This window comes from Hyperoodon ampullatus (genome assembly GCF_949752795.1).
Source record: "Hyperoodon ampullatus genome assembly, chromosome: 7".
Classification (NCBI taxonomy): domain Eukaryota; kingdom Metazoa; phylum Chordata; class Mammalia; order Artiodactyla; family Ziphiidae; genus Hyperoodon; species Hyperoodon ampullatus.
In genome coordinates, this window is record NC_136920.1 from 6585572 (window position 1) to 6598369 (window position 12798).

At 52.0% G+C, this 12798-nt stretch overlaps 1 protein-coding gene across 1 annotated transcript; it reads left to right on the plus strand.

Annotated features, from left to right (window-relative positions):
• Positions 1-8467: 8467 nt before the first annotated feature.
• On the plus strand, positions 8468-12373 carry FGF19 (fibroblast growth factor 19; the record flags this gene model as incomplete). Its single annotated transcript, XM_079709314.1, has 3 exons — positions 8468-8708; positions 9121-9224; positions 12059-12373. The coding sequence occupies 3 exons, from the start codon at positions 8468-8470 to the stop codon at positions 12371-12373; spliced, it is 660 nt and encodes a 219-aa protein (XP_079565440.1).
• Positions 12374-12798: the final 425 nt, after the last annotated feature.

The following is a 12798-nucleotide window of genomic DNA, read 5'->3' on the forward strand; positions in this document are numbered from 1 at the left end:
TTCTCTTTCTGACTTACTTCACTTAGTATGATAATCTCTAGTCCATCCATGTTGCTGCAAATGGCATTATTTCATTTTTCATGGCTGAGTAATATTCCATTGTGTATATATAATATATATCACATCTTTATCCATTCATCTGTCGATGGACGCTTAGGTTGCTTCCATGTCCTGGCTATTGTAAATAGTGCTGCTATGAACACTGGGGTGCATGTATCTTTTCGAAGTATGGTTTTCTCTGAATATATGATTGGGCAGGTGTTTTTAATAAGGGACTTTCAGAGTGTAGACTTTATCACAAATCCAATGTTGCACAGGGCAGTGTGTGTGTGCGTGTGCATGTGTGTTTTGGGACGGAAGGAATGTCGTTAAAATAGTGTGTTCCTGTCCCCTCTCTGCTGCCCACAGGCTGGATGTCTTTGGGCCCATCCTTTCCCCTCCCTGGTTCTTATTTTGTTCATTTAGGGATGAGGGGCTTCTAGGAAATCGTCTTTGCAGGTCCTGCCCAGCCCCAGAATTCTGAGCCCATCCATTTCAAATGAGCTGGAACAGCGCGTTCAATGTCCATAGAAGCTTAGCCTCGGGGAACACCTACCTGTCCTTCCTGATGGTCTCTGCCCGGGCCAGGTGGGAGGAGACCGCCCTGAGCCCTGCTCCCTGGGTGACCTCATTAGGTTCCTTTCCCGGAAGCTGCTCGCCATTCCCTTACGCATCAGCGGGTCTTTACTGCCAGCCTGGCTTTGAGCCTCAGTCTCTCATCTGTCAAATGGGTCAACAGCTGGCTCTCAATGCTGCTGCAGGAATTCTGTGTGATAACGGCCTTGACTGCAGAGCAGAGACGAGGTCTTACACGTGAGCTGAGGCAAAGGAACCGGATCTGATCGTGGGTGAAAGTCTGCCCCTCCTCCCCCAGTGCTGGTAGGTTTCTCTCTTTATCAACTTCACTCCAAGAGGAATTCCAGCATTCCGAGGGTCACGATGAAAATGACAGCGGGCATCTCAGAGTCCAGCAGTGCTCTCTGAAATGTAATTACGGTACAGGGGGCTATCCTGTTCCAGACTTCTGGAGAAGTTCTCATTTATGCTACCTGGCTGGCCCAAAGCATCCTGCCACTGAAATGCCACCCACACCCGCGCGGGGCCTCCCTGCCTGCATCTCTGGATGCCTCAAGTACATCCCCCAGCTGCAGGGGAGGAGCCCTGCCTCTGGGGAACCATAGGGCAGGAAGAGGCTCTGGCACATGAGGTCTGACTCATCAGAAGTGCTCAGAAAGGTTGGCAGATCAACAAAAAATCAATACGGTAATGAAAGCCAGGGCAGGGTGTAAGGAAGGATGGATGGAATGAACAAGGAAAGGATTGACAAACTGTCGAACCCAGTGAATTCGCGGCCACGTCAACACCTCCTGGTTCCTTTAAATGATTCGCGCAATATTTCTTGACCACCAACTACGTGTCAGGATCTGCACGAGGCGCTGAGGGCTCGGCTGTCAACTGTGCAGACACATCCCCCACCTCCGCAGAGATGTGTCCAGGAGGAGACACATGACAGAGCAATAATCGCACCAAGAAATGACAACCAGGTGTGACTGAACCAGGGCTGCTCTGAAGGGGCGGGGGAGGAACCTCTCTTGCTGTATTACAGGGAGTCAACCCAGGGGCTCAGATGACCACTCTAGGAAAATATCCAGGCAGGTGATGGGGCTGAGAAATCGGAAGGCAGGGTCCTGGCCCCGGCTGAGCCTCTGAATTTGGGTGGGCCTCTCAACTTTCTGAGAGAGTCTGTATTGGTTTTCCCTTCTTTCCTTCTTTTTTTTTTTTTTTTTAATATAGTGCAATAATTAAGAGTTTTATGACTTGAATTCAGACAGAACTGGATTCAAACCCAAATTCTGCTTTTATTAGCTTTGTGCCTCTGGGCAGAGTACAGTTTCTGAGCCTCACTTTCCGCATCTTTAAAATGGGTGCTGGGATTTCCCTGGCGGTCCACTGGTTGACTCCGCACTTCCACTGCAGGGGGAGTGGGTATGATCCCTGGTCAGGGAACTAAGATCCTGCATGCCCCAAGGCACGGCCAAATAAATAAATAAAAATAAAATAAAATAAAATGGGTGCTGTGTATTCACAAGCGCCAAGACATGGAAGCAACCTAAGTGTCAATTGACAGATAAATGGGTAAAGAAGATGTGAGATATATATATATATATATATATATATATATATATATATACACACATACACACACAATGGAATATTACTCAGCCATAAAAAGAATGAAATAATGCCATTTGCAGCAACATGGATGGACCTAGAGATTATCATACTAAGTGAAGTAAGTCAGACAGAGAAAGACAAATATCATATGATATCACTTATATGTGGAATCTAAAAAAATGATACAAATGAACTTGTTAACAAAACAGAAACAGACTCACAGGCATAGAAAACAAACTTATGGTTAGTTTGGGGAGGAGGTGGGAGGTAGGGATAAATTAGGAGTTTGGGATTAACATATACACACTACTATATATAAAATAGATAAATCAATAAGGACCTACTGCATAGCACAGGGAACTCTATTCGATACTCTGTAATAACCTATATGGGAAAAGAATCTGAAAAAGAATGGATATATGTATAACTGAATCACTTTACTGTATACCTGAAACTAACACAACATTGCAAATCAACTACCCTTCAATAAAAATATAATCGGTGCTGTGAAAATTAAATGTAAAAACATAAAGTGCCTAGCACACTTCTTGGTACATACTAAGGGCTTAACAAGTGTCAGCCATCCCCATCCCCATGCTCATGCCCATCCCCATGCCCATGCCCATCCCTATCCCCATCCCCATCCCCATCATCATCATCATGACCAGCACAGCGTCTGGTATATAACAGGCATACAGCAAAGTGAGCCCACTTTGTGTATCAAGTTTGAAGAATAATCAGTTGGTGGAGGCTGGGTTAGCAATCACAGGTCTGGGGTCCTAGTACTTTCCAATTTCAATATTTTAATTTTATCTGAAGGACATCACTACCAGCACAGTTAATGTTTTCTCATCAAGCTACTTTTTGTTTTCTTTCGCTGGGTCACATTTACACCGTTGCTGCATTCTTACATCGCTACACTGATGGGTCCAAATCTTTTCCGTTGGAACATATTTCTGTTTTGATGATGGAGGCAGTGGGAAAACAGAATTCATGGGCAGGAATCAATCCCAGGAAAAACTTGCCAGCTCCTATCATCACAAATGACAAAAGTCAGGCACAACCACACCCAGGCCCCGCCCGATGGGGGTGGGGGAGGAGCTGGCCAACTTGTGGGGGGGGTCTCAGGCCCTGGGGGGGTCGGTGCGGTGGGTGTCTGAATCAACAGCAAGAGAGGCTGCCAGTCCCGGCTGCTGTGCCACCTGGGTGGTGGCTGGTGGTGGCCGTGACTTAAACACCGTGTCAGATTCGCCCGATGATGTCTGGAGGAAGCTGTACCTCCCTCAGTGTAGACAGGACAGGGTAGTTCCCGAATTCCAGGAGAACGCCGCTCCAGCCTGCCCTGATCTAGCTGCCTCACGCTGATGGAACGCACATGGGAAGAGAGACCACGGGCCCAGTAATTCCCCTTCCGAGAGTGGGTAGGTGTGAGATGTGCCTCCACAGATGTCCTCCCCTGGTTGATGTGGACTGGGAAGTTGGAAAAAAGATAAATATATAGCAACAGGGGACAGACTGCACGCCCCATGGTACACCACTCAGTTCTGCTGGCACCTAGAGAGGCCGCCTGCAGGATATTTAATGCCACGGGAAATGTTTACAGTAAGTGGGGCAACAGGAGGATACAATTCAAATACTTAAAAAAAAAATATGAACACACTTTCAAAAGTCTGAGGAAGAAATTCACCCAAATAGAAACAGTGACTCGTGATGCAGTCATGATATTCCAGGTTTCAGAATTGCCCTTTGTGCTTTCCTGTATCTTCCAAATTTTCAACCAGGAACAAGGACGACTTTTGCACTGAAAATGTTCAAAATCAACTTTACTGAGGCATAATTTACAATAAAATGCCGCCTAGTTTCAAGGGCATCGTTCAAGCAGTTTGGACAAATGTCATTGCCTGTCATTATTCACACCAATCAAGAAAAAGAACATTCCCATCATCCCAGAAAGCATCCTCTGGGCCTTTCCAGTAGATCCCCAGCCCCTCTCCCGCCTTGGGCAACCACCGGCCAGGATTTGTCACCATAGGTTGGACTGGTCTTTTCTTTAATGTTACCATTACATTTTTCTTTTGGATTTTTTAAATAATAATTTTAAATAATATTTTTATTTCAATTCTTCAGTACCATTACATTTTTAAATAAATAATAGGGACTTCCCTGGTGGCACAATGGTTAAGAATCCGCCTGCCAATGCAGGGGACACGGGTTCGATCCCTGGTCGGGGAAGATCTAAGCCCGTGCACCACAACTACCGCGGCCGTGAGCCACAACTACCGAGCCCATGTGCCACAACTCCTGAAGCCCGTGCACCTAGAGCCTGTGCTCCACAACAAGAGAAGCCACCACGATGATCAGCCCATGCACTGCAGCCCCCGCTCGCCGCAACTAGAGAAAGCCCACGTGCATCAGCGAAGACCCAACACAGTCCCCCAAAATAATTAATTAATTTAAAAATAAAAATAAAATAAAATAAATAATAAATGTAGCAAATATAGCCCGTCTGTTATACACCTACATTTGCCAGGCAGTCTCTGTGTAAATATGGATCCCGTGTTTGATAGGGATATCTTTTATCTCTAATGTGAGTTAATTCTCACATGAACTCTTTTGGAGTTTAAAAACTTTCCTTTTTCTGTTTCACAAATAAGGAAACTGAGGCTCAGAGAAGACTTCCCTTTTCTAGGCTACCAGGATGCCCTGTTTTCAGAATAATGATCCTAATAGGGGAAAAGGGGCTTTGGTGAAGCAGAACGCTTTGGGGAAAAGGATGCATGTTCTAGTAGATTCTAGCAAAAATATGAGGCTGAGACTCAGGTGCCCCCCGCTCCCACCCCGAGTTCCAGTCTCAGCGAGGCCAAGAACTGGCTGTGTGGCTTGTCCCCCGCCCCTGCCACCTCCATCCAAGTCTTCACCATCCTTTCTGTCCCCAAAGTTCTTATTTTTTTCTGATGAAGATTTTTACCAACACCCAGAAGTTTCTGTAATTACAAAGTACTTCTCAACTAAGGGGCGGGGGCGGGGGATTTGGGATGGGCCCAGAGAATTGCTTGTGTATCTAAGAAGGCACTTTTGACATTGTAACGTAAATTTCTAACTGTAAAGTGAAAAGAAAAGGGATTACTTCCACAATGCAAAGCCTGGAAGTCAAGCTAAAGAGATTTTCTTAGCTGTTGGGATGTGGGTTTAGAAACAATGGAAACTGACCACGGTCAGAAGAACAACACCAACAAGCTCAGATGCAGGAGGGAGACCCCAGGAGAAGGGTTTAGGGCAGTTAAAAAAGACCCCAGCTAACATCAGATCCAGAACAAAGCCGCCAAGCCAAGCCCTTCTGGCCATCTGGGCCTGAGACCCCTGGGGCCCTGCGTGGGTTGAGAGAGTGTGGGGATGATTGGCCCTTGCTTGCATTGCCGCATTGCCCGCTCCACTCACCAGGGTGAGTCAGATGGCTCAGCCACCTGGACCAAATCAAATGCAGCCCGAACGCTGGAAATCAGCCCCACCCAGCACGCTGGGGGTTGCAGGGGTCGGGGTCTGCCTGGAGCAGCTCGGGAGCTGGCTGGTCCTCACCTCCGGGGCCATCACCGCTCTCACCTGGAGAGCCCCACCGTTAGCGGCAGCGCCCCCTGCTGGCCAGCGCCGCCTCTCCTCGGCCCTTTTTGGCTTCCTGCCACCACACGGACCCAGGGTACCAGCGAGCCAGCCCAGACTCTGCGCCCCACCGCCTGGGTGCAAACCCTGGCTGGAGGTCTGGCCGAGTGTGTAAGCCTCAGTTTCCTCACGTGTAGCACAGATTAACCACCGAAACTCGCAGACCATTGCTCTGACCATGAAATGTCACGTACACAGCAGCTCCTCAGGCGATGGCTGTCCGTCTCCATGAACTATATCCCAGGCACTATCTGTCCACTCTCCCGTACGACCCAGGACAAGGCTGAAAGCAGGCAGGAGGAGGCAGGAGGCCCAGCAGGCTCATGACCTGTCCAGGGAGCAGCGGGGCGTGATCTGTGCTGCAGAGGGTCTGACCCTGGGACCCGCGCCCCTGCTAGGAGGTCACACTGTCTCCCTGAAATGCAGCTTGGCCTAGATTTACAAGCCCGGACAACAAGAACGGCCTGGGTTCAAATTCCAGGTTCATCACTTACAGGCTGTGCAGCCTTGGGTCACTGTGACCCTTTTCTGGGGTCCCCTCTCTGTTCAGTGGGGGAGGGCAGAATGCCGTGGGGGGAGAGCACCCATCACACGCTTAGAACAGGGCCTGGGCATAGGAAGCTGCCACTTTCCCAGCTTCCTGTGCTCCTGGCTCCCGGTGGCCTCTCTTTTCCCACCATGGCCTTAGGAGGGGCAGCGGAGGGGTGCGGGGGGAACCAGAGGCCTCCCCGTCCTCCCCCGGCCCAATGTGGGGCACGGCCCCCAGTGCAGCCTCTGTCATCCTCCTCAATGCCCTGCATTTATCCAGGACCTTTAAAACGAAAGCTGCAGGGGAGGGTAATTAAGTTTAATAGGGGCCGCTGTCGATTTAAAGCCACAGGGGGGAAGTAATTAGATTTAACAGAAGCCGCGGCTTTCTGAACCAAGACACTCAGCGTGGGGGTCCCTGGCCTATAAAGCTTTCGAGATGATGTCTTTTTGTAAAGACTTTCCTGGTGACGTTTTCTGCACGCTCCGTCATTAACGCCAGTCACCGACTGGGGTATGAACATGGCCTTTGCTCATTGAAATTCATTAGGCCTGGCATTGCTTTCTCCCTTGTCTCCCCTGTTTGCCCTCCCGTCGCCCCTGAGCTCAGCCAGTGTGGCTTTTCCCCAAAACCAGCCTCCTGGGGCCCCTCACCCGGAGCTGGGGGCGGAGGGGTTGGAGGAACAATGAGAAAGAATCCGTGTTGGGCCAAAAGCCCGCTAGGAGGACCCCTCTTTTTCCCGCCGGGCATTCTCTGGATGCGGTCTCCTTTTTCCGAGCCTCATCAGAACAGCCATCCCGTTTGCGGGAGCCACTGCATTGAGTGGCCCCAAATTCCCCAGCTGGTGCCTGTCCCCAACCCCGCAAACAGCGCACCCTGGCACTGCAGAAGCGCTCAGGGACCCAAGGACCGGACCTACGGCAAAAGGCCCCTCAGAAACAAAGGAGTCTCCCTGCGCCGTGCACCCTGGAAAGTCAGTTTCCCAACCCGCAGCTTGCGAGCCCACCCTGCCCCCCGAAAGGCGCCTTCACCACGACGGCCCTTCCACGCTCTATCTCCGGGGATTGCCGCGGGCCGGGCCGGGAGGAGGCGGGACGGCGACGGGGCGCAGAGCCCAGCCGGGCCGAAACCGGGGCTGAAGCGCCATCTAGCGCTCGCCCGCGCGACCCCATTGTTCCTCCGAGAGTGGAGGTCGCGCCCGGTCCCCAGCCGGGGGACAATTTACTGGGGTAAAAGCGGGGGGGGGGGGGGGGCGGGGGTCGGTGCGGGCAGGGATCGGGAGAACAGAAAGCCGGAGAACGTGAGAGGGTCTGAGCTGCAGGGAAAATTCTAGTGGACGGCTTTAGCTCTGGAGCTTTGAGGGTTGCTTGGGACCGTGGCAGGAGGGAATGGATGTGGAATTTTCGGGGAGAGGACCCCAAAGCCGAGGCGAGGCTTTTCCGACCGGGAGTAAAGGACGGAAAGCTCAGCGCCATCCCCCCCGGCCCCCGATCTTTGATCCCAGGATTCCTGCTCCGCGCCCCTGCTAGCGCCCCGCGACCGGCGCATTCCCCGGGGAGCCCGTGGCCTGGGGGCTGGGCTCCGTTGTCTCCTTGATTTCTTTGCAAAACCAACGTCGCCCAGCCGAGAGCGACCTGGCCGCAGGCTCGCCCCCGCGACGCGGGGAGGAGCTCCCCCCAAGTCTCCGGCGAAGCCGGGCCTCCTCCTCCCCCAGATCTGGGCGGCCTGGGCGGGGTCACCCGGGCGGGGCCCAGGGAGAGGCTGAGTCGGGGGCGGGGTGTGAGTGGGTGTGTGGGGGGGCGGCGGGCTGATGCAATCCCGATAAGAAATGCTCGGTGTCGCGGGTGAGACGCGCTATATAAGGTCGCCGGCCTCGAGCCGCCGCGCCGTCGGAGCTGGAGAGCCGAACGCCCAGGTTACCGGAGCACACGGCTGCCTCCTGTCTCGAGGGCCGCGGCCACCCCGCCTCCGCACGCTCCGCTCCGCAGGCCCTCCCGGCTGCCGCCCAGCCTCCCACACCCTCACCACCCGCTCTGCGCCCAGAGCCCCGAGCCCGAGGGAGGTGCCATGCGGAGCGCTCCGAGCCGGTGCGCCGTGGTCCGCGCCCTGGTCCTGGCCGGCCTATGGCTGGCTGCAGCCGGGCGCCCCCTAGCCTTCTCGGATGCCGGGCCGCACGTGCACTACGGCTGGGGCGAGTCCGTCCGCCTGCGGCACCTGTATGCCGCGGGCCCCCAGGGCCTCTCCAGCTGCTTCCTGCGCATCCACTCAGACGGCGCCGTGGACTGCGCGCCGGTTCAGAGCGCGCACAGTGAGTGCCCGCCGGGTCCCCCACCCGTCACATCCCCCCTTCTTCCCTTTATCTCCTTGGGCTCCCGCGAGCTCCCCACTCCCGGGAACCCCAGGTCTTGGCACTTCGGCGTTCCACTCCCTCCCCGGACCCCCCCGACAGCGGGAGGAGCTGGCGGAGGGGGAATGGGTGCAAGGACCTACTGCACCCACGCGTTACCCTCCCCTTCCCCCCTTCGGCTCCTGCGGACCCCACCACCACTCCCGGGAACCCCAGTTCTTGGCCCCTCGGCATTCTACTCCCTCCCCGGGCCTCCAGACATCGAGAGGAAATGGGGGATGGGGGGGCACGGGCCCGCGCAGCCACCAACCATTTCCACGTGTTGTGGGCCCCGCGGGCTCCGGCTGCAGTTTTGTGCTGTCTTCCCGCCCAGGTTTGATGGAGATCAGGGCAGTCGCTCTGAGTACCGTGGCCATCAAGGGCGAGCGCAGCGTCCTGTACCTCTGCATGGGCGCCGACGGCAAAATGCAAGGGCTGGTAGGTGTCTCCACCCGGCAGGACGCGCTGGGGCGCGGGCCTGCGGACGAGGGGGGCGCGCTGGATCAGAGACAGGGTTTTCTTGCTTTCTCCGCCGCGGTCCCCATGGAGCTCGGAGGGGAAGGCTGCAAGGGCCGGACTAAGCTAATGTCCGACTTTCTAATATGGAAGTTTATGGCTGGAGAATGCTTGAGACCCGCCTTTGCATTTCCACTTGAACCAAAAGCGGGTCCAGTCTGACGAAGGAAACCCATTTCTCGGCTCTTTGACGTTAAACGGGGAAACCCCCCCTCGGGCCTTTTCCTCTTCTCCCTGTGCGTGTGTGGTGCTCGGCCCCCTCCCCGCTCCCTGCGGTATTTTAAAAGAAGGGGGTGGGGAGGAAGGAAAGAAGGGTATAGCCACCACTTGGGTTTTTTTTTTTTTTTAAGTCAACCTTCAAATAAGTCAGAAGAAAAACCGCACTTGGGGTTGAAGAGTTTTTTTACATTGAATTTTTATCCACTAGAAAAACAGATTTTTGCAGCCGCTTTAGGGTAATATTGCAGTGGCCGTGCTCATCCTCCTGTCGGGCTCACCTGAACTGCAAAGGCTTTTTTGGGTGGCGGGGACAGGCTGGGGAGGCCCAGGTAACCACAGAGGTCTCAGGGCAGGAAGTGAGCAGATGCAGGGTCTCTGGTCGCCGGAACAAAGGCGGAGAGTTCAAAGGGAGCCCGCGCCCCCGGGCGCGCAGAGGAGGCTGTGTGAGGTCCCGGCCTGGCGCGGGGCCTCAATGCAGCCCCGCTGGGCCGGGGGCTGGGATGGAGGGGCAGGGGCCAGGGGGTAGGGAGGGGACCGCTCCTCAAGGGATGCCCCACCATCCAGAGAAGATGGATGCAGATGCCCGCCTTTCCGCAGCGCAAATCTTTTTTGTGTCCCCAAATTTTGTGGTTCTGGTGCCCGTTTATTGTTTATCCATAGGTAAATGAACCTGCCCGTTGCAGGCTTTATTGGCAGTCCTGCGTGAAAGGACAAGAATGGAGGCAAAGAAAGCTGATACCCAAAGCCACTCCAAACCCGCAGTTACCACTTTTGTGACGTTTACTTATGGGGGTGGGGTGCGGGCGCCTGTGGAGGGAGGGCCGGCAGGGGCGGATGGGTCTAACCCACCATTCTAGTCCAAACTGGGGGGTGAGGGTCTCCTCACCTAAAATCCTGTTCTGCCTCTAGATCCCGTGGTCACGATTTAGCAAAACTTGAGGATTTTTTTTTTTTAAACAAATTCCACATTCTTCTAGAAACTCGAAATCATTTCATTTCCTCTATGGCAAATGAGATGCTAATTTCTCCCAAAGAACCAGCAGAGTGGAGTAGCTGCTCCATTTGGTTTTAATTCCCTTGTTTACCAATTTGCATTTCCCCGGCAGTCTGGTGGCCTTATCCCCGCATGGGTTGCTTCATTAGATGCAGGCCTTATCAGGGCCTTATCTAAGCACAGTGCTCACCCACCTGCAGTTCAGTGACCTTTGTAGGCTTGGGCAGAAATGAGACTGGGTGCCTCCCAGCGTAGTTTATGGCCCAGCCCTCCTGGCTCCCCGCCTTTGGCTGTCCTCTGTGTCCCCAAGACGTAATGACCCTCTCCAGTTTGGGACACGACTTGCTCATTCTCTGTGTTCTGGAACCAGAGACTGCTTTCCGGTCCTTCTGGCCACCCACGGGGTGGCGGCTTCTTCCTGGCCTGGGGGGAGGGGGCTGCCTTTATCTCCCCGATCCTGGCAGGCTGCCTGGAGGGCCCCAGCTACTGAATAAAGGAGCCAGAGGGGCTGAGGTTTCTCTTACCAGGGCACCAGACAAAAAGGCTCAGAACCCGCAGTCATTTGGGCCTAAATGGGGAATAGGTTCTTTCATCTGGGCCCCGGATTGGATTACTCCTGATTCTTAATTAAAAGACTGATCCAAAAAGGATAACCTAGCTCAGCAATGTCTCCCAATGTGCCAGTGGAATACAAGGGACTTTTTCATGGCAATAATTATATAGTCAATGTAAGGGGAAGGGAAACATGTGTGCCTATCGTGGCTGTGATTTTATGGATATTGCTCAGAGCAAGACTAAGTTTAAAAAGTGACATGATTTAGTGAAAAAGATAAGGGATCTATGTAAGGTATATATAGATATTGAGAATATACATAAAACACATGAAGTATGTGTGTATAGTTGAAGGTTACAAAGTATAAAGGTACATAAGGTACATATATATGTATAATATATGTTTAGTATATAGGTTTAATGTTATATTTAACATGTATTTAATATGATATAATTTATTAAGTATTTACCTATTAATACAATGTGATGTATGTTTAGTGAGTATATTAATATAACAAAAAGGTTCCTACTTCGTATATGTGTATATAACATATTAAATATATATAAGTACCTATATATTTATATATAAAGTATATGTTTAGTATATATGTTTCATGTTATATTTAACATACATTTAATATTATATAATCATATTTATATATTAATAAAAGTAATATGGTTAATGAGTATATTAATATAACACATGCTATATACTTTATATAAGTATATATACATTATACTAAATACATATAAGCATATATATATAAGTATGTGCTTTATACACCTTCATAGTTTATAACCTTTATATAACCTTTAACTGTGTACACACACACACACACACACACACACACACACACGGCTAATGGTGTGGACCCAAGTGGCGGTATGTAGCACGCATGCTCACCTGGCTCTGGTCTCTCTACTACTTCTGCCGGTGTCACACCCTGGTGGGCACCCGCTGATGCTCACAAGCTGCCTCTTTGCTCTGCAGAGTCAGTACTCAGCTGAGGATTGTGCTTTTGAGGAGGAAATCCGTCCGGACGGCTACAACGTGTACTGGTCCAAGAAACACCATCTCCCGGTCTCCCTGAGCAGCGCCAGGCAGAGGCAGCTGTTCAAAAGCAGGGGTTTTCTGCCGCTGTCTCACTTCCTTCCCATGCTGTCCACCATCCCAACAGAGCCCGATGAAATCCAGGACCACTTGAAGCCCGATTTGTTTGCTTTGCCCCTGAAAACAGATAGCATGGACCCGTTTGGGCTCGCCACCAACCTGGGAGTGGTGAAGAGTCCCAGCTTCTATAAGTAACTAGAGGCTCTGTCCTCCCACCCCAAGCCCCCGGAGACCAGGACCCCAGGCCCGTGGTGCTTGCGGACTGGGTTTTCTACAAGTATGATCCTGAGTCCAGGTTCTATTTAGCTTTAGGAAGAAACATTTAGAACTTGTACATAGACAAAGTTTTACATTGGCTGTGCCAGTTTCTAGTGGATAGACTTGTATGATCATAAAATTGTAAGCCTTCCATACTACCCGTCCAGCTGCTACCTACCCCAGCCCCCCAACCCTGCTGGACAAGTCGCTGTGCTGCCCTGGTTCTGCTTGAATACCTCCACTGGTGGGGAGCTCACTACCTTTGGCAACGTTCTTATGCCAAGCTGACATTCTCTGCAGTTCTCTCCCATCCTTTCTAGCAGGGGCAGCCAGAGGAAAAGCAGTCATTTTTAACTCATGTA